Source organism: Taudactylus pleione, unplaced genomic scaffold, assembly GCF_031769625.1.
Source record: "Taudactylus pleione unplaced genomic scaffold, aTauple2 ptg000436l, whole genome shotgun sequence".
Lineage (NCBI taxonomy): Eukaryota > Metazoa > Chordata > Amphibia > Anura > Myobatrachidae > Taudactylus > Taudactylus pleione.
The window spans coordinates 1,834,521-1,852,855 of NW_028284838.1; the positions used below are offsets into that span (position 1 = coordinate 1,834,521).

At 45.2% G+C, this 18,335-nt stretch overlaps 1 protein-coding gene across 1 annotated transcript in view; it reads left to right on the plus strand.

The window, feature by feature from the left end:
* The window catches only part of VEPH1 (ventricular zone expressed PH domain containing 1), a 538,007-nt gene that overhangs the window by 184,370 nt on the left and 335,302 nt on the right, over positions 1 to 18,335 (plus strand). Inside the window, exon 6 of the mRNA XM_088447638.1 lies at positions 18,063 to 18,283. Coding sequence (XP_088303764.1) covers positions 18,063 to 18,283 — 221 coding nt within the window. The remainder of the gene's footprint in view (positions 1 to 18,062; positions 18,284 to 18,335) is intronic.

An 18,335-nucleotide genomic window follows, 5' to 3' on the forward strand; every position in this document is an offset into this window, starting at 1 on the left:
TGAACGATGTCGCTCACAGACATATCACATTGGGTGTGCTGCACAGCCAATGAACAGATATGTCTGCAGACATATCTGTCCATCGGCAAAAGTGTGTACGGGCGATCAGCCAATAGCCCGTACACAGGGGTGCAGAGAGAGCCACGAGCTGGTACTACTTACCCAACTCCGGCACAGCTCCCCATCCACAGCAGCCTAGCACACGCTGCTGTGTGCTGGGCTGCATTGAGAGACTGTCCGAGGCTGCTAAAGCAGCAGCCCGAGCAGTCTCCTATGCCAAAGGGGGGAGCAATCACGCTGATCGCGCCCCACATTGGCTGCACGCTGGGCTGAGGGGCACACAGCACCCCCTCCCCAGCGCCGCAAATGTTTTTTTTCCTCCAAGGGGGCATGGCCACGCAGTCTGCGATTAGGCCACGCCTCCTACATGCCCTCCCAGCCGCTGAGACCCGCTGCAGCACAGATGATGGTCATTCAGTGTGTATGAATGACCATCCTCTGCAGATATATCTGCAGATCACTCGATCTGCAGATATATCTTTCAGGTGTGTACCCACCTTTAGACAGGACTATCATTAGCTGATATCAGATTTATATGGTGGCAGGCTATTGAAAAGAAAGAATTGCCACATGCATGACTTTATAACGGTCTGTATAGCATATTCTAAACAAAATACAGAACATAAAAGGTTTAGGGGGTAAATTGTCTAAGAATCGTGTTTAACCACGCTGGACATCACATGGACTCACAGATCACTGATTTACTAAGGATCATGTTGTATCATGTACGAGTTCAGTTTTATTGGCCCCTTCTCAATAGACTCCGTACAAATCAGTGCTTCTGAGTGTTATAAGTTAAAATAAGGGTTAACATTTTTTTTTTATGGGAGTCCAAAAGCTTAACCAGCAGCTGACCTCTAAGCCCATTCTTGTGCTGGAAATTCGGGGGAAAAATGGCATGAGGCTCCACCGTATTGCCAGTAACCAGCACTAGGCTGAACCGTCGGGCCTTACAGTGTAGCAGGGAGACACACAGCATGGGGTTCCCCTGCCGTAATGTAAACTAGCTCTAAACTGATCAGCCCAGAGCTGGCAATCCTTGGAAAGTGGGCACCCCAAATATAAAATGGGGTCCCCCAACTGAGTATCAACTAGTCCTAGGCTAACCAATAAGCAGGCACTGCCATAGAAACTACCCGCTGATTGTCTTGGAGAGGTCTAGCCAATCAGAGCTTAGGTGCAGCCACATGTGGGTCCTGTCATTCTTGGAGAATCGCTGTAAAGTACAGTATGATATACTAACAGTGCTTCTGTGTCCATGCGATTGCAAAATTGTTTTTTTTTTGCAAAGCCTCCTGGATATCAACTTGGAGAAGGGGACCGACAACCACCTTGGAGTAATTAAGAATGTAGGTTGAGTGCATGTGAATGTGTAATAAAGAGTTATATCCTTTAGTGTTTGCTTACTGTTTTTTTATTTTATTTTATCTACAGTGGGTGTACAGGTGCCAGCAACCTGCTGGCATTTGTGTATCTACAAGTGCCTCGGGCAAGCTTGTTGGCACCTGTAGTCCCACTTTAAAGAACAGTATTATTTATTTCACTTACCCCAGTGGTTCTTGAATCACGGCGCCCTAGAGTATCAGTATATTTTTCACGGCACCCCAGGGCCAAAAGTTTCTTAATGAGAAATTTAGCAAAATGTATTCAATTAAGTAAATTCGGTTTACTTGTTATTCAGTTATGTGATGTTGGACAGGGCCACCAGCACTGGTTTTTCCTATTACATTGACCATAAATATTTGAGTTTAGTTCTGGACCACCAACCTGAGGCTTCCTTGCAAGTACCCAGAGGCACCTGGTTTGGGAAGCACTGCCTTACCCCATTACCTCAGCACCCAATGTTACAAGGGGTGCAGGGGAAGAGCCCTGGTTGGTTGATTTTCAGGAGGGGGATTCTATTTTATTTTTGGGGTGCCCACTTTCCGAGAATTGTCAGTCCTGGGCCGGCCAGTTTGGGGCTGGTTTATATTATGGCAGGGGGACACCACTCTATGTGTCTCGCTGCTATAGTGTAATCCCCCCGGCAGGTTCAGTAGAGTGCTGGCTAATGGAAAATACGGGTATCCCCATGCCGGTTTCCTCCCGATCTTCAATGACCAGACCAAGCTGAAAAGTCCAGGGCTGGTTATGCTTTTGGGGATCATGCCATTTTTTTCAAAATGTTAGCATGATAATGTACCAGACTAATAACAGCAATGCATTGTAGAAAATATATCATAGTCCTGTGCAGTATAATGTAACATATGTATAATGTTTAGTTCAAGTGCACAGTCTTGAACCTGATCTCTAGAGGAGGGGATGGGCTCACAGGCAGTGGGGCCCACCGGGGGATTCCCCTGTACCCCTGTGGGCCAGTCCAACCCTGCTTACATCTTATAAATCTTGTAAATCCTACAACTGCTCTGAAGAAGGGGAAAGAAACAGGTATAAGATAAGAAAATACATCAAGTTAGATTGGGGCAAAACCAGTTCTTAAGCCATACCTTACTAGTTTTGCTTCTCGGACTCATAAAGAAAAGTAATGCTCATTTTCTCCCAGTATTCCTTTTAAAATATAGGGAGATATGCTTACTGACAAGCCAATCATAAATCAAACACATAAACAGGACAGTATCAGATATATTCGTGACTCATGGCATTTGCTGTGAAAGTGTAACTATTTTTGGTCTGGCTTCAGTGATCTACAGACTTTGCATAAATCCAGACACAAGAGTTTGGTCAGTGTCCAAGAGCAGAAGTTATCTATGTTTCTAGAGAAACTATTACTGAATATCTGACCAAGAAACAGACTGCTGAGATAAGCAATGAATAGCTCTTTGAAGCCTGTGACTTGTTCAGTGCTGATAAAGGATGTAAAACTGTAGGACATCCAACTATTGCATAATCTTTTTCATTTGTTGATGTAAGCTACTTGGGAGTTTTTTAAATTGCAAAATCAGTATAAATAATTCCTATTACATTAAGACCCCGTTGATCAACTAAAAATAATGTTTACTATTACTATATATTATTTTATGGGCATTTTTTATTTATTTTAAAAAAAATAATAAGGGAGAACTACAACTATGTTTTCAGTAATATCCCTGAATTAATATCAAAACTTGCAAATCATTCCTGGTTAGAGTTCTGCTTGCTAAAATGGAGCATTGATCACCTTGATGTGCACAAAAAACTACATCGCTTTCATTAAACAGCACATAATAAAATCCAATAAGAATATGAAGACCACATAGATATACTAGTGCTGTGTGACTATCATATAGGTTTAAACAGGGGTGCCGAGAGGGGGGGGGGAGAGCCGGTACAAATTACCCGGGTCCGGGCTTCCTGAGGGGCACGGCGGGGGCCCTGGTCCGACCCCACCCCCCCACCTCTTCCTCACAGCAGCCCAGCACACAGCGTGTGCTGAGCTGCAGTGGGAGACTGCTGTAGCTGCTAGCTACAGCAGTCTCCTATGCCTGTGGGGGGGAGCGATCACACTGATCATGCCCCCCCTGGCTTTGTGGCGGGCTGTGGGGGCTCAGAGTGCGCCCCTCGCCAGAGTGCAGTGCCACTTTGCGGTGCTGAAAATATATATTTTTTCTCTGAAGCGGGCATGGCAACCTGTTACCAAGGCCCGCCGCAGCTCTTGGCGGGCCTGGGTTTCCAACTGTAAAACTACAAAGATGGAGACAAAGAGAAAAATATATTGAATGGTTACATATGTACCTACTCTATGTACATGTTGGCCTCCTTATACACTTGATAGTATATGTAATATAGTATTAATAAGTAACACTATAGATTGTATGTGCCTGTATTTGCTTATGCAGACATTTCTTTGGAAAGTATGAAATGGCATGGCATGAGGCTGAAGAGCAGCACTGGAGGCCTACAGACAATTGGAAATATCAGGCAGTCAAAATGAAAACTAGTGTAGTTAAAAAAAACAAAATCATAGTAATTTGCAAATCATCAACTAATGAGTTATTTTACAGGGAAAAAAAAAACTTAACTTGTATTTACCAGACTTGTGAGGATGGGTATTGCAGGGTAAGGCTGGTGAGGAGGGGAACATATGGGGTACAGATTGATGAGGAGGGAGCCATGAGGGTACAGAGTAGTGAGAATGTGGGTATCTGGGACACTTAGGGGGTATCCAATTAGCAGCGCTAAAGTAGTGCTGCTAATTGATCGCGGCAGGGCTATCCAATTAACCCTGAAGTGCCGCTCGACGGCAGCACTTATCGTGGTTATTTTACGGAACCTGATGTGTCCCGAAAAATAATCCACGATAAATGCTGTTTTTTCACCACCTATTATCGCGGGTCCTATGTGTTTTTGGGAAAACTATACTATTATTTTGACAGAAATAATAGGATAGGGTGAAAAGAAACATCGGCAAAAAGCGGGGATAATCAGCAAAAAATCCCCGTTTTTCACAGATCGTGGCTATCCATTAGCACTCGAACAATGTTCGGGGCTAATTGGATAGCCCCCTTAAAAAAGAGGAGCTAGCAAGGTGACAGACATATAGGGCTATGGAATGAGAGTATGCAGTTATGTAGTAATAAAAAGTGAAGGTGTTGCAGAGTCATAGGCTGCTCCATGTGAGGAAGGGGATAACCTGCTGAAATGCAGGTGGTGACTCCACCCCATCATCATTCTTGGTTAATGCATGGCCTATTTAGGCCTGGTAGTTGAATTGTGTGTGCTCTGTGATGGATCAATGACCTATACATTACAGGATTCATATTTTTGTCACAGAAGAATTGGTACAGTATAAGGCACAGATAAAGCATAAGTCTGCATGGTGCAGGTCACTCATATCAGATCTGTGTTTTGGCACCTTATACAGACTGCATACATCTTCCACATTTTTGCCACTTTTTCCTCAAGTTTGCACCATACTTTACATATAGGGCTTGATTCCGATCCAGACGCAAAGTCGTTTTATTTATGCAGATTGAGCTATTGTCCTAATTGCTCATGTGTGTAAGCTGCACTGCACATGTGCAGTGATTGAAATGCAATTTCAGTCACAAAAAAGATTTAATTGCAAAGGTAGTTGGCATTTGGGGGAGATAACAGGGGGTGGCTACTGAAACGCAGCCGCGTCGGGTCAGTTTAAACACTGTTTTCTGGGCATACACACTGTATATTATCCACTGTGATTTTGCTCGCAGCTGGAGAGCCCTAGGCATATAAGGAGAGCCGCTCTGTTTGAGACAGGTCACACTTACTCGGAAGTTTGATGGGCGTTCGATCTGTGGCGATGTTTCCAATGTTATACGTTATTGCACGTCACTGGACGGATATGAGAAGGCAGCACTGGGTGTCCCTATGCTCAGGTAAATATCAGAGTTATTAGAATATATGCGCAATTGCGGAGCGAGTGAAATAGCAAATGCAAATACATCCGGATCTAAATTAGGCCCATAGTGTACTATGGGCCTGATTCAGAGCTGTACGCTCTGACCAGAGCGCTCGCTCTGAATCAGGGCCATCCCAGCTAAATTTGGAGCGGCCTCCTGGCCGCTCGCATAGCTGTGGGTGACCACCCACTGCTTATGCGAGCGGCCAAAAAGATGGTCGCGATGGTCAAAGACCATCGCGACCATCGGGCTTGCGACGAGACCCTGCGGTAGGGTCTTGCTTCAGCAAGCCCAGGAGTGATTTTGGCTCTATCAGAGCCAAAATCACTCCCACTGACATCATTACTGATGTCAGTGGGGCCGGACTCAGACGGTAGGCGTTCCCATGGGTATGCTTCCGTCCGGCAGTCACGCCCCCGGCACGCCCACCAAAGGGGGCGTGCTGTCAATCAACATCGACAGCACGCCCCCTTTGGTGCGAGACCCCAAGACACGGATTCCCCGTCGCTATGCGGGTCCATCGTGCGCATGCGCATTAGGGCACCATCGACCCACTTGCAAGCATCCTATGCTTGCGAGCGGGTCTGAATCAGGCCCAGAATCTTCTTCACAAACAAGCATAGGGAACAGAAATGAGCCTTCACAGAAGACGTTTCAAGGGGTGAAACCCTCTTACTTGAGACACTAGCAGAATCCTCCTCAGGAACAAATGTAGGGAACAGAACTGCTGCCAGCACCAGTTGGAAAGACAGAAACCTCTTTGCAGTGGAATGGAGGGATGAGACCTCCTTTGTACTAAGCTTGGGGGACTGAACCAAACCTCACAGCATCAGATGTGAGGGACAGAAGTTTCCTTGTAGCAAATTGGAGGGTTGGAACCTCCTTTGTAGCAGATTGGAAGGGTGGTCCCTCACTGCATCAGATTTGAGGTACAGAACCCTCTCTCAAGAGGATACATCAGTGTCCATCTAGGAAACAAGCGTAGGATATGAAACCCTTTCAGAAGTTAAGTGAAAGGCTGAAACTCTCTCTGTGTTAGACAAACATATTCCTGGAGCGAGCAGGAGGAATATATAAAGGGACCAAACTGAATTTAGAATGCTCAGTATAACCCTTGGGCGCCTGGAGTGGGCAGACCAGCAGGAAATGTTCAGAATCAGCACAATATAGAAAGAGATTATAGTATCTATTATACTTCCTCGCTTCTGCTGAAAGTCTGCATCTTGTGCCAGCCCCAGATTTGGGTCCCTCAGTGACAGGAAAACTTGCTTTGTGTCCTGAGAAAAGCTGGGAGAACACAGCAAAACAAGAGGAGTGTTCATAAATGCATGCTAAATATCTGCTATTATGGTTTTTCCTGGGAGCAGAATGGGATGTAGTTATAAATCTCAACACCTGTCAGAATCCCGGCGCTGGCATCTGGACGGTAAGTACTGGGGTTAGGCAGAGGGTTAGGATTATGGTTAGTGTTAGGCACTAAGGGGGAGGGTTAGGGTTAGGCCGCGGCGAGGGTAGGTTTTACTCAGCAGGGAGGGAGACGGGGATGGTTAGGATACTGACAGACAGGTGTCAGTATCCTAACCTTATCAGGATACCGGCATCAGGATTCTGACCACTGGGATTCCTAGCACTGGCATCCCGTACCCAACCTGTCACAATATGATGGAGTCTGAATGGAATCTGATGGGTAAACTTAATAAGAATCATGTTTGGGTGAGATTAAACTCGAATAGGTTCCCACAAACACGCGTGAGTTTTCCCAGAGCAAACTCACAAATTTACCAAGAAGTGAGTTTTGCAAAATCATGTTTTTTGATGGTGAATGCAAATGTGTTTTGTTGTGTGAGTTTTAGGCAAAACACGCATGAGAATGGATATGTTTATAAAACACATGTGAGAATGGATGTGATTATATAAAACACACAGGAGAATAGTTGTGTTTAGAAAACACACAGGAGAATGGTTGTGTTTAGAAAACACACAGGAGAATTGTTATATTTATAAAACACACAGGAGAATGAATGCATCAACCTAGAAACATGTTCTGAGTGAAGCAGTTACATCATGTACACACTGCCGAAGCATATAAAAACGCCACAAACAGCCCAACCTTTGAGAGTTTTGTTGGTTGGAGGGTGCAGAGGGAAAGTGAGGAGTGTGTTTAGTACTGTAGTTGAGTTTTTGGCTACTGAAATACATTGCTGGTTGGTATGTGTAAATTGTTTTGTGCTTATTTATTGTCTTGTCATGTCACACCCAGGGCGTTAGGCATGCTCCGCAATGCTAAATAAAAATCTACCCTGACTGCATGCCACTGTGACTCCTGGCTAGGGAAGCAGATGCAGGTATCCATTAGTGGCTGAAATGCCACCATTATCAGAATTACTGTAGGTACCGTGAAAATGTTGACTGGGATATCACAAAAACTCTACCGGTCAGAGACTGAAAATTGCCAGTAGCCAGAAACTGAAACACAACCAGAAGCTTATGCAGGTCTGAGACAGAGTGGTTGCGTGCTGTGTCAGGGTCTAGGTCGTTTGACTTGGTCATACAGATGGAATATGTTGTTACAGTTCATCCAGAACATCTGTTTGACTTCGCCAGTGCCCAATGCGTTCAGGTTCAAACACATCCAAAAAAATGTGGCCTGAGCAGCCTTTGTGATATCTGCATTACATAATTTTCTGCTTAGTTTCTTGCTCCTGGGTCCTTCCAGTCTGGTGGTAGAGCATCTGAAATCCCAGCCACATGCAATGAATGCCGATTGTAGTATATATTGCCATGTTTGCTTCACACAAATCATTGCAGCTGATTTAGCACCTTTAAAACACATCATAATTGTTTTCCCACTAATTGCAACTTGAACACTTATGAACACATGCAAACACATCCAAACTCACACAAACACTCACCTCAGGAGGTCGTCTACTTGAAAAGTCTATTTTGTTGAGAGTTTGGGAATTTCTCTTGCGAGTTTCCAAACTCGATTCTTGGTAAATTTGCGAGTTGTATGGTTTCCTATGGAAAGTACTTGCGAGTTTGGCCGATGGTGTATTTGGTCGTGTTTTGTAAACTCATGCGAGTTTTGATGTTTGTTTTCTGCGAGTTCACATGTGTTTGCCCTTAGTAAATTTGCGAGTCGGAAAAACAGGCTAAACTCGCGTGAGATTGCAAACTCGCCCAAACAGGATTCTTAGTAAACTTACCCCTGAGAGTCTCTGTTAATTCTGGTAGAGAAACCCTACTAGAGCTATTTTGTGATTGTAGCAAAACAAAATCAAATTGTAAAGTTTGTAATATTGATGAGTCAACAGAGAAGACAAACATATTCACAGACCATTCTAAAAGGTTAAACTGTGGAAAGTCCAACTTGTCTGAAAACTTGGAAGGCAGAGTGTGATATTTCATCATCCACTACAGTTTATGGCAAGATCATACTGTCATGATCTCCAAGAGACTTTAACTGTGATGAATTTTACTAATTTGGGTTGGCGAAAGCAGGGTGATATTTGTACACTGACACACAGGGGTTGATTCTGAGTTAGGAGCAAACTAAGAACAAAAAAGTAACTTTGCACATTGGCGGGGCAGATTTTAAATGTGCATACAGATTTACATTTGAGAGGCCTGTTTCCAAACTGAAATGTAGACTGCAGTGTTAAATTTACAGTGGTCCATCATTTGCAGGCTGCATGAAAAAGCAGCCAGTATTTACCCTGCATGCAAAAACAAAATCAATGTATTTGCACCCCTTGCAGTGCAACATTTTACTTTTTTTGTACTTTGCTCCCAACTCAGAATTAGCCCTATAGAGTGTAGTTTTCTAGCTGAGGCAGACACGGGTGATTAATTAGATGAACAGATTCAGTACAACAATGGCATGTGGTAAACTAAAACAGGGAACAAATTTAATTGAAGACATGTTATGCAGTGAAAGCACAATGGCAACAATACAAATTGGCAAATCTTTGTAACAAGGTATAATGCAATCTAGGAAATGTATTATTGGCACAGAGAAAGGAAGGAATATGATGACTCAATGGCACCACACCATTGTAAATAAACTGGCAGATATTTGGGTAAAGACACTGGAGAATTGAACACAAAGGCACTGTTTAGGAGAATATATGACGGGAGATATCCAGAGAGCAGTATAAAGGTATAATAAGCAAGCTACTATAGGATGATGAACCAGGTGGGAACTGGTACAAAGAGTATATCAATGTTAAAAGGAAATACAGAAGAATGGTCAAAAAAGCCAGGTCAAATACTAGGTAAAGTAGGTAAAAGGTTAGCAGAGTGTACAGGGAAAGTTCAGATACACTGAAGCTCAGAATGTAACAACAGTTATCTAGCATGGGGTTACTGATCAGAGCAGGTATAAAACCATGAATGGCAGGTGCAGTTCATCAGGACGTCTCAGCTATACTTATTAGCTGCAGAACACAGGCTGTAGTACTGTACAAGCTGGAATAGCAGCACCCCTGGTGAAGTTTGGAACTACAAGAAATGGAACCACCAAGTAGAGCAGTACACTTGGTGATCCTAGTTATACTTAAAATGAGATTGGGTAATGATTCAGATGCCTTTCTGACACACTTTGAATGTGTGGCCATTACAAATAGCCTAAGGATTCATGGACAATCGTGCAATTGGACCGCTCTGGACCGCCCACTTTGACAGGTAAGTATGGGGGGGGGCATAGGGGAAGGTTGGTTAAACCAGGAAACTTGCCCTCTCCTGCGGGGGGCTGGGAGCGCCACCTGATATTCAGGAGCCTCATGGCCATTGCAGGAGAGCTGGCAAGTATGCACCAAGATTGATAGACTATGCTGCTAAATGGCTACATATGGCACATAATATGTCTGAACAATTAATGGAGGTTATTCTCCCATCTCATGTGGCATACTGGGTCAGGATTGGGTGAAGAAGCTGACTGTGGTAATCCATTTGGTGGAAAATACTCATCTGGCAGACAATGAGATCGGTCCGCCAAAAGTGATGGCAGAGCCTCAATTTGGGCACTGATAGGTGGATCAACAGGGGTTATTAACTGTGGCTCTGAAGCAATTACCTACTGTAGCTGTATGACTTTGTGAGTGCCTGGATCGTGTGAATTGCAGCTGGCCATTCTTGGGTATTCTCCACATTGGAATTTGTATCGATCACGTGCCAGGTAAGTCAGGGTAGGTCCAAACCCACTGTTGCAGTCTTGTGTGTGTCTCCTATAGATAAATGGGACAAACTAAGGCTAACTGCCCTCAGATAGAGTGTTCCTTTGCAGGAGTATTTATCATTGAGACCATAGGCTCACCGATGATTCAGGTACTGGTTCAGATTGAACATAAGGTGGTCAGGGGCATTCTGGATTTGGGCTCTGCTTTGATATTCAATGGTGACAGCACCCTTGGCAGATTTATTAAAGAAATCATCTGCAAATAATCTGAAGTGGGAATCCAAAACCTTAGGCTTGTCACCGGCCGGGATGACTTTATCATAAGGCAAATTTTTTAACCTGGGGTCAACTGGAGTGCTGGGCTTCCAACTCATCACCACCTGAGCTGGAAGACCATCACTTCAGTTCAACCCGGGTTAAAAATTCTGCTTGATGATGAAATCATCCTGGCCATTGACAAACTTAAAAAAAATGGTTCATTGTTATGTGACAGAGTGATAACCCACTAAGGGGGAGCAGGGGGTTTATGTGGCAGAGTGATATACTGTCCGTGTATGGGAGTGTGCTGATATTATTAATGCTGTGATATGACTATGCATCAATACTGCTAAGCTGATGCTGTGGCACTGCCATGTTACTGCTGGAACACTACTATGCTGTTGTGGCTACTAAATAAAGTAACAGAGTATTTTTTAACAACTTTGTCAGGACTCTACTTGAAACTACCCTACTACAGAAGGTTCTGCAAGTACTTGTTAGATCGTGTAGGTGCTCTCCCAGAACACCTTCAGGGCCAGCAACAGAAATCATGGGGCCCAGAAAACACATTTTTAGGGCCCCCTCCTTCCCGCGGTTCCTGGCAGGTACAGGCCAGTCTCTTGAGAGTCTGCCTTCCTATATGTGGTTTTTCTGCAATGAAAAACCTTCGAAGAAATTGTGATGGATGTCATGGATGGTGGCTTCAGTCAGTATTAACTATTCATCAGGGATATCACATGGTCTGGAAGGTGCCTATTTGGAAAGGAATATAACCAATGTCATTGTCATACTTTATAGCAGAGGTTCGATCAGATAATACATAGTAACAGACATTTTGGTGCAAGGCAAAATGTGAACTTCCTCGTTCAAACAATTTTATATTATTAAACTGTATTTGCTAATTTGGTACCATTTGTATCAGTAATGTTTCTTTAGAATGAAGATTACTGTACCTAAGTGCCAGTTGTGGATAATCTCCAGACACTTTCCCCCAGTTCTTTCAGCCTCATCCCCCCTTGTGTCTTACTAGCTCACCTGTGTCTCTCCTGCCTTATTCCCCTGTGTCTCTCAATCCTCAGACCCCTTCTGTCTCTCCAGACCTGTGTTTCTCCAACTCCAACCCCCAGTCTCTCTCCAGCCTCTAGTATCTCTTCAGGAACTGCCTAGCTAAGTAATTGTCTGTTGAATACTTTTTTAAGGTTCTAGGTAGCGAATTGAAACTAGGGGTGTGCACCGGCCACTTTTCGTGTTTTGTGTTTTGGTTTTGGATCTGGATCTTTCTTCGTGTTTTGGATCTGGATTGGTTTTGCCAAAACCACCCTTCCATGTTTTGGGTTCTGGGTTTTGTGTTTTGGATCTGTATTTTTTTTAAAAAAAGCATAAAAACAGCTAAAATCACAGAATGTGTTGGTTTTTCTGCTCCTATGCTATTATTAACCTCAATAACCTTAATTTCCACTAATTTCCAGTCTATTCTGAACACCTCACACCTCACAATAGTGTTTTTATGTCCAAAAGGCTGCACCGAGATAGCTGGATGACCATGCTAAGCGACACGAGTGGGCGGCACAAACACGTGACCCATCTAGGAGTGACACTGCAGTGGCAGACAGGATGGCAGTTTGAAAAACTAGGCCCCAAACTGTACATAATGCAAAGAAAAAAAAGAGGTGCAAGATGGAATTGTCCTTGGGCCCTCCCACACACCCTTATGTTGTATAAACAGGACATGCACACTTTAACAAAGCAATCATTTCAGCGCCAGGGTCTGCCACACGACTGTGGCTGAAATGATTGGTTCGTTTGGGCCCCCACAAAACAAGCTGGCAATTAATCTGTCCCTGCACAAACTGGCTCTACGGAGGCAAGATGTCATCCTCATCCTCCTCATCCACCGATTCCTCACCCTCTTCAGTGTTGTGTACATCCTCATCCTCACAGAGTATTAACTCGTCCCCACTGGAATCCACCACCACAGGTCCCTCTGTACATTCTGGAGGCTGGTCTCCCTGGAAGAGCTGATAATTGATTTTGATGAACATCATCTTCTCCACATTTTGTGGAAGCAACCTCCTACGCCTTTCGCTGACAAGGTTCCCGGCTGCACTAAACACTCTTTCGGAGTACACACTGGAGGGAAAGCAACTCAGGTAAAATAGAGCCAGTTTGTATAGGGGCCTCCAAATTGCCTCTTTTTCCTGCCAATACAGGTATGGACTGTCTGACATGCCTACTTGGATGCTGTCACCGATGTAATCCTCCACCATTCTGTCAATGGTGACAGTATCATATGTAGTGACAGTAGACATGTCAGAAATTGTTGCCAGGTCCTTCAGTCCGGACCAGATGTCCAAACTTGGTCCTGCCTGCCCTGCATCACCGCCAGCAGGTTGCTTAGGATACCTAAGTTTTTTCCTGGCAGCCCCAGTTGCGGGAGAAAATGAAGAAGGAGCTGTTGACGTGTCACGTTCCGCTTCAGCTGACAGTGTGTTCACCAGCAGGTCTTTGCACCTCTGCAGGCTTGTGTCGGCCAGAAAGAGAGACACCACATAGGCTTTAAACCTAGGATCGAGCACGGTGGCCAAAATGTAGTGGTCTGATTTCAACAGATTGACCACCCTGGAATCCTGGCAAAGCGAATGAAGGGCTTCATCCACAAGTCCCACATGCAGAGCGGAATCGCTCCGTCTTAGCTCCTCCTTCACTTTCTCCAGCTGCTTCTGCAAAAGCCTGATGAGGGGAATGACCTGACTCAAGCTGGCAGTGTCTGAACTGACTTCACGTGTGGCAAGTTCGAAGGGCTGGAGAACCTTGCACAACACGGAAATCATTCTCCACTGCGCTTGAGTCAGGTGCATACCCCGTCCTTTGCCTATGTCATAGGTGGATGTATAGGCTTGTATGGCCTTTTGCTGCTCCTCCATCCTCTGAATCATATAGAGGGTTGAGTTCCACCGCGTCACAACCTCTTGCTTCAGGTGATGGCGGGGCAGGTTCAAGAGTGTTTGCTGGGGCTCCAGTCTTCGGCACGCAGTCGCTGAATGGCGAAAGTGGCCAGAAATTTTTCGGGCCACCCAAAGCGTCTCCTGCAAGCCCCTGTCGCTTTTCAGAAAATTCTGCACCACCAAGTTTATTGTGTGAGCAAAACATGGAACGTGCTGGAATTTGCCCAGATGTAATGCCCGCACAATATTGATGGCGTTGTCAGATATCACAAATCCCCAGGAGAGTCTAAGTGGGGTAAGCCACTGGGCGATGATTTCCCTCAGTTTCTCGAAGAGGTTGTCGGCGGTGTGCCTCTTACTGAAACCGGTGATACACAGCGTAGCCTGCCTTGGAACGAGCTGGTGTTTCTGAGATGCTGCTACTGGTGACGCTGCTGCTGTTGCTGCGTAAGGTGATACATCTACCCAGTGGGCTGTCACAGTCATATAGTCCTTAGTCTGCCCTGTTCCACTTGTCCACATGTCCATGGTTAAGTGGACATTGGGTACAATGGCATTTTTCAGGACACTGAGGACACTTTTTCTGACGGTTCTGTACAGTCTCGGTATCGCCTGCCTAGTGAAGTGGAATCTAGACGGGATTTGGAACCGGGGACACACTACCTCCATCAATTGTCTAAATCCCACTGCACTAATGGCGGATATCGGACGCACGTCTAACACCAACATAGCAGTCAAGGCCTCAGTTATACGTTTTGCTTCAGGATGACTGCTGTCGTACTTCATCCTCCTCGCTAAGGACTGTTGGAGGGTCAATTGTTTAGTAAAAGTAGTGGTGTTCCTACTTCCTCTCTGGGATGATGAACGACTCCCAGCAGCAGCAACAGCAGCAGCGGCAGCAGTAGGCGTAGCAATGCAGGATCCTCCGGAGGAATCCCGGATAGGAGAGTCAGTCATGCCAGTGACATGGCCTGCAGGACTACTTCCGATCCTGACTAAGGAGGAAATTGACGAGGAGGGAGTTGACGGTGTTGTTTGCAGGTGCTTGGATACAACAGGACAACAGGATTTAGGTGTCCCTGGACTGCTTACGGTCTTAGCCAAAGTTTCTGAACTTGACAGTAACTTTTTATGAACGCGCTGCAGGTGCCGTATAAGGGAGGATGTTCCTAGGTGGTTGACGTCCCTACCCCTACTTATTTCACCTTTACATATGGTACATATGGCAAGACAGTTGTTGTCCGGATTTGGATAGAAATATTGCCAGACCAAAGAGGTGGAATGTTTGGTCTTCTGCCCAGGCATGACCGTGATGGGCTTTTTCATCCCACGGACAACAACTGTCTCCCCCGGAGCCTGATTTAAACAAACCACATCACCATCAGAGTCCTCCTCGCCAACTTCCTCCTCAGCGCCAGCTACACCAGTATCCTCATCCTGTTGTACTTCAACAGTGACATATTCAATTTGCATATCAGCAAGTGGACTGTGGGTGCTCCTTTCAGCACTTGCAGGGGGCGTGCAAATGGTGGAAAGAGCCACCTCTTCCCGTCCAGTGCTGGGAAGGTCAGGCATCGCAACCACCACCACACTTGGACTCTCCTTGGGGATTTGTGATATCTTCTTAGAAAGCACAGTTCTTCGCTTTGCTTTTGCCAGCTTAACTCTTTTGATTTTTTTAGTGGGAGGAGGGCTTCCATCGTCATGTGAAGCTGAACCACTAGTCATGAACATACTAGGGATCGACCTTAGCCGTTCCTTGCCACTCCGTGTCGTAAATGGCATATTGGCAAGTTTACGTTTCTCTTCAGCTGATTTAAATTTTTTTTTCAAGGTCATTTTCCTGAACTTTGTCATTTGGGATTGTATTTGCCCTCTACTATGACATTGGGCATCGGCCTTGGCAGACGACGTTGATGGCATGTTATCGTCTATGTCATGACTAGTGGCAGCAGCTTCAACACTAGGAGGAAGTGGTTCTTGATCTTTCTCTATTTTATTTTTATCGGAGAAAGTTTGGTCCTCCATTTATGTTATATCGATTTGATATATACGTGCGGCTAAACACAGAAAATACTTTTTTATTTTTGCTGGAGAGTAGTGCACTTTGTGGGTTACACCACCCTTTAAGAAATGAGCCAGCCGGCTCTTTACTTATGGGACACAGGCGCACGCTTGGCGCTGCTCCTTTGTTGATGCACGTGCGGCTACTGCGCACACAATTCACAAACACAGAAAATATATATTTTTTTGGTTTGGAGTGTACTTTGGGGGTTACAGCACCCTTTAACGGTCAAGCCAGCTGGCCCTTTACTTATGACACAGGCGCACGCTTGGCACTACTTTGTTGATGCACGTGCGGCTACTGCGCTCACGATTCACAAACACAGAAAATATATTTTTTTTTGGTTTGGAGTGTACTTTGGGGGTTACTGCACCCTTTAATGGTCAAGCCAGCCGGCCCTTTACTTATGACACAGGCGCACGCTTGGCACTACTTTGTTGATGCACGTGCGGCTACTGCGCACACAATTCACAAACACAGAAAATATTATTTTTTTTGGTTTGGACTGGAGTGTACTTTGGGGGTTACAGCACCCTTTAACGGTCAAGCCAGCCGGCCCTTTACTTATGACACAGGCGCACGCTTGGCACTACTTTGTTGATGCACGTGCGGCTACTGCGCACACAATTCACAAACACAGAAAATATTTTTTTTTTGGTTTGGACTGGAGTGTACTTTGGGGGTTACAGCACCCTTTAACGGTCAAGCCAGCCGGCCTTTTACTTATGACACAGGCGCACGCTTGGCACTACTTTGTTGATGCACGTGCGGCTACTGCGCACACAATTCACAAACACAGAAAAAATATTATTTTTTTAGCACTTGGGGGGAGCACCCCTGATGGACAGAGCACCCCCTGGACAACACTACAGCACCCCTTTAGGACTGGGACACTGCACAGGACTTTGGAGTGGACACAGCCCCTATGGAGAACTGACTGCACAACACAGTCCAGCCAGCCCCTATGGACTTTGAAGTAGTGGACACAGCCCCTATTAACAACAGCAGCACAGCACAACACAGCCAGCCCCTATGGACTTTGAAGTAGTGGACAACAGCAGCACAGCGCAGCACAGCACAGCACAACACTACTCTGCACTACACTACACTACACTACACAGCCCAGCCAGCCCTAACTCCCACCCTCCCTCTTCACTGTCCACAGCCGAGTGAGAAAATGGCGCCGACGCGGGTACCTTATATAGGATCCAAAACCTGCGAGACCCGGAAGGCGGGATGATGACGTTTTGCATCGATTTCAGATCCGAGTCAGGCGGGAAAAGTCGAGCCTGACTCGGATCTGCCTCGGATCGGGGGGGCTCGGGGGGGTTCGGATTTCAGAAATCCGAACCCGCTCACCCCTAATTGAAACACACACGGCACACACAGCAATGCTAGGCCACAGAGCTGTAACTATACTTTTTGGTGCCCTGTGCCAGAGAGAGCATTGTCACCCCCCCCCCTTCATTTTTAAACAGGTGACATAAGATAGTGCACCCGAAAAAGGGCCATGACCTCATGGGGAAAGGCCAGGGAAGAGATAGGGGTGGCCAGGAGATGTTGGGGATAAAAGAAGAGGAAGCTGCAAGTGGAAATTATAATACACAAGAAAACTGACTGGCCCAAACAGTGCCCCCTGCCCTGCTGTACCCTGTGCCATGGCACAGGTTGCACCACCCTAGTTACGGCCCTGGTAAGCCAGTTTGGCCAAAGTTGCCAAGATTGCCTCTGTGTGGTGAACATTAATTTTACTGCTAAAATGTAACTGATTACGATTTTTTCAATATATACAGTAAGTAACAATTGCAGCATAAAGCTGGGTACACACCTTACGATAGCATTGCAATGATACATTGCGCAGCCCAGAAACACTGCGCGATTTGTCGTATGATGGCATAATATATCATTACATGCTGCATATATCTACACCGCATTTTTCATTTAATCGTCCCATCTGATGTGCACCGAGCTTAACACTATACTAGTGACTAAGGAGGCTATTTATTATTCAATTCTGCCATTAAAATATGTGGAAACTGCTGTTTCCGCATGTTTAAGGGCAGTATTAAGTGTCACTGGTATGTAACAATATAGAATATATTGGTATGTAACAATATAGCACATTCATTCCTATTTACAGTATTTATATGTACCGTTCTGTAGTGCCAAATAATCAGAATGAATTATTGTTTTTATTGTAGGCAATGGCCAAGATATGTTTGACATATTTGGTGAATCAGTTAAATAACATGGAACATTCATTTCATCATATTCTTCTGATGGAAATTAGGAATATTACAAGCACATTTAATGAAATTCTAGGCATTCAAGGCAGAGACATGTTCAGAATGAGTAACAGCTTAACCGCTATAAGCAAGATTCTTAATGAACAGCTCACTGACGAAACAGTACCAGCATGCAGGTAAGAGCAAATGTGCGCACTTCAGTCTTCTGTCATATCTTACATAGGATGC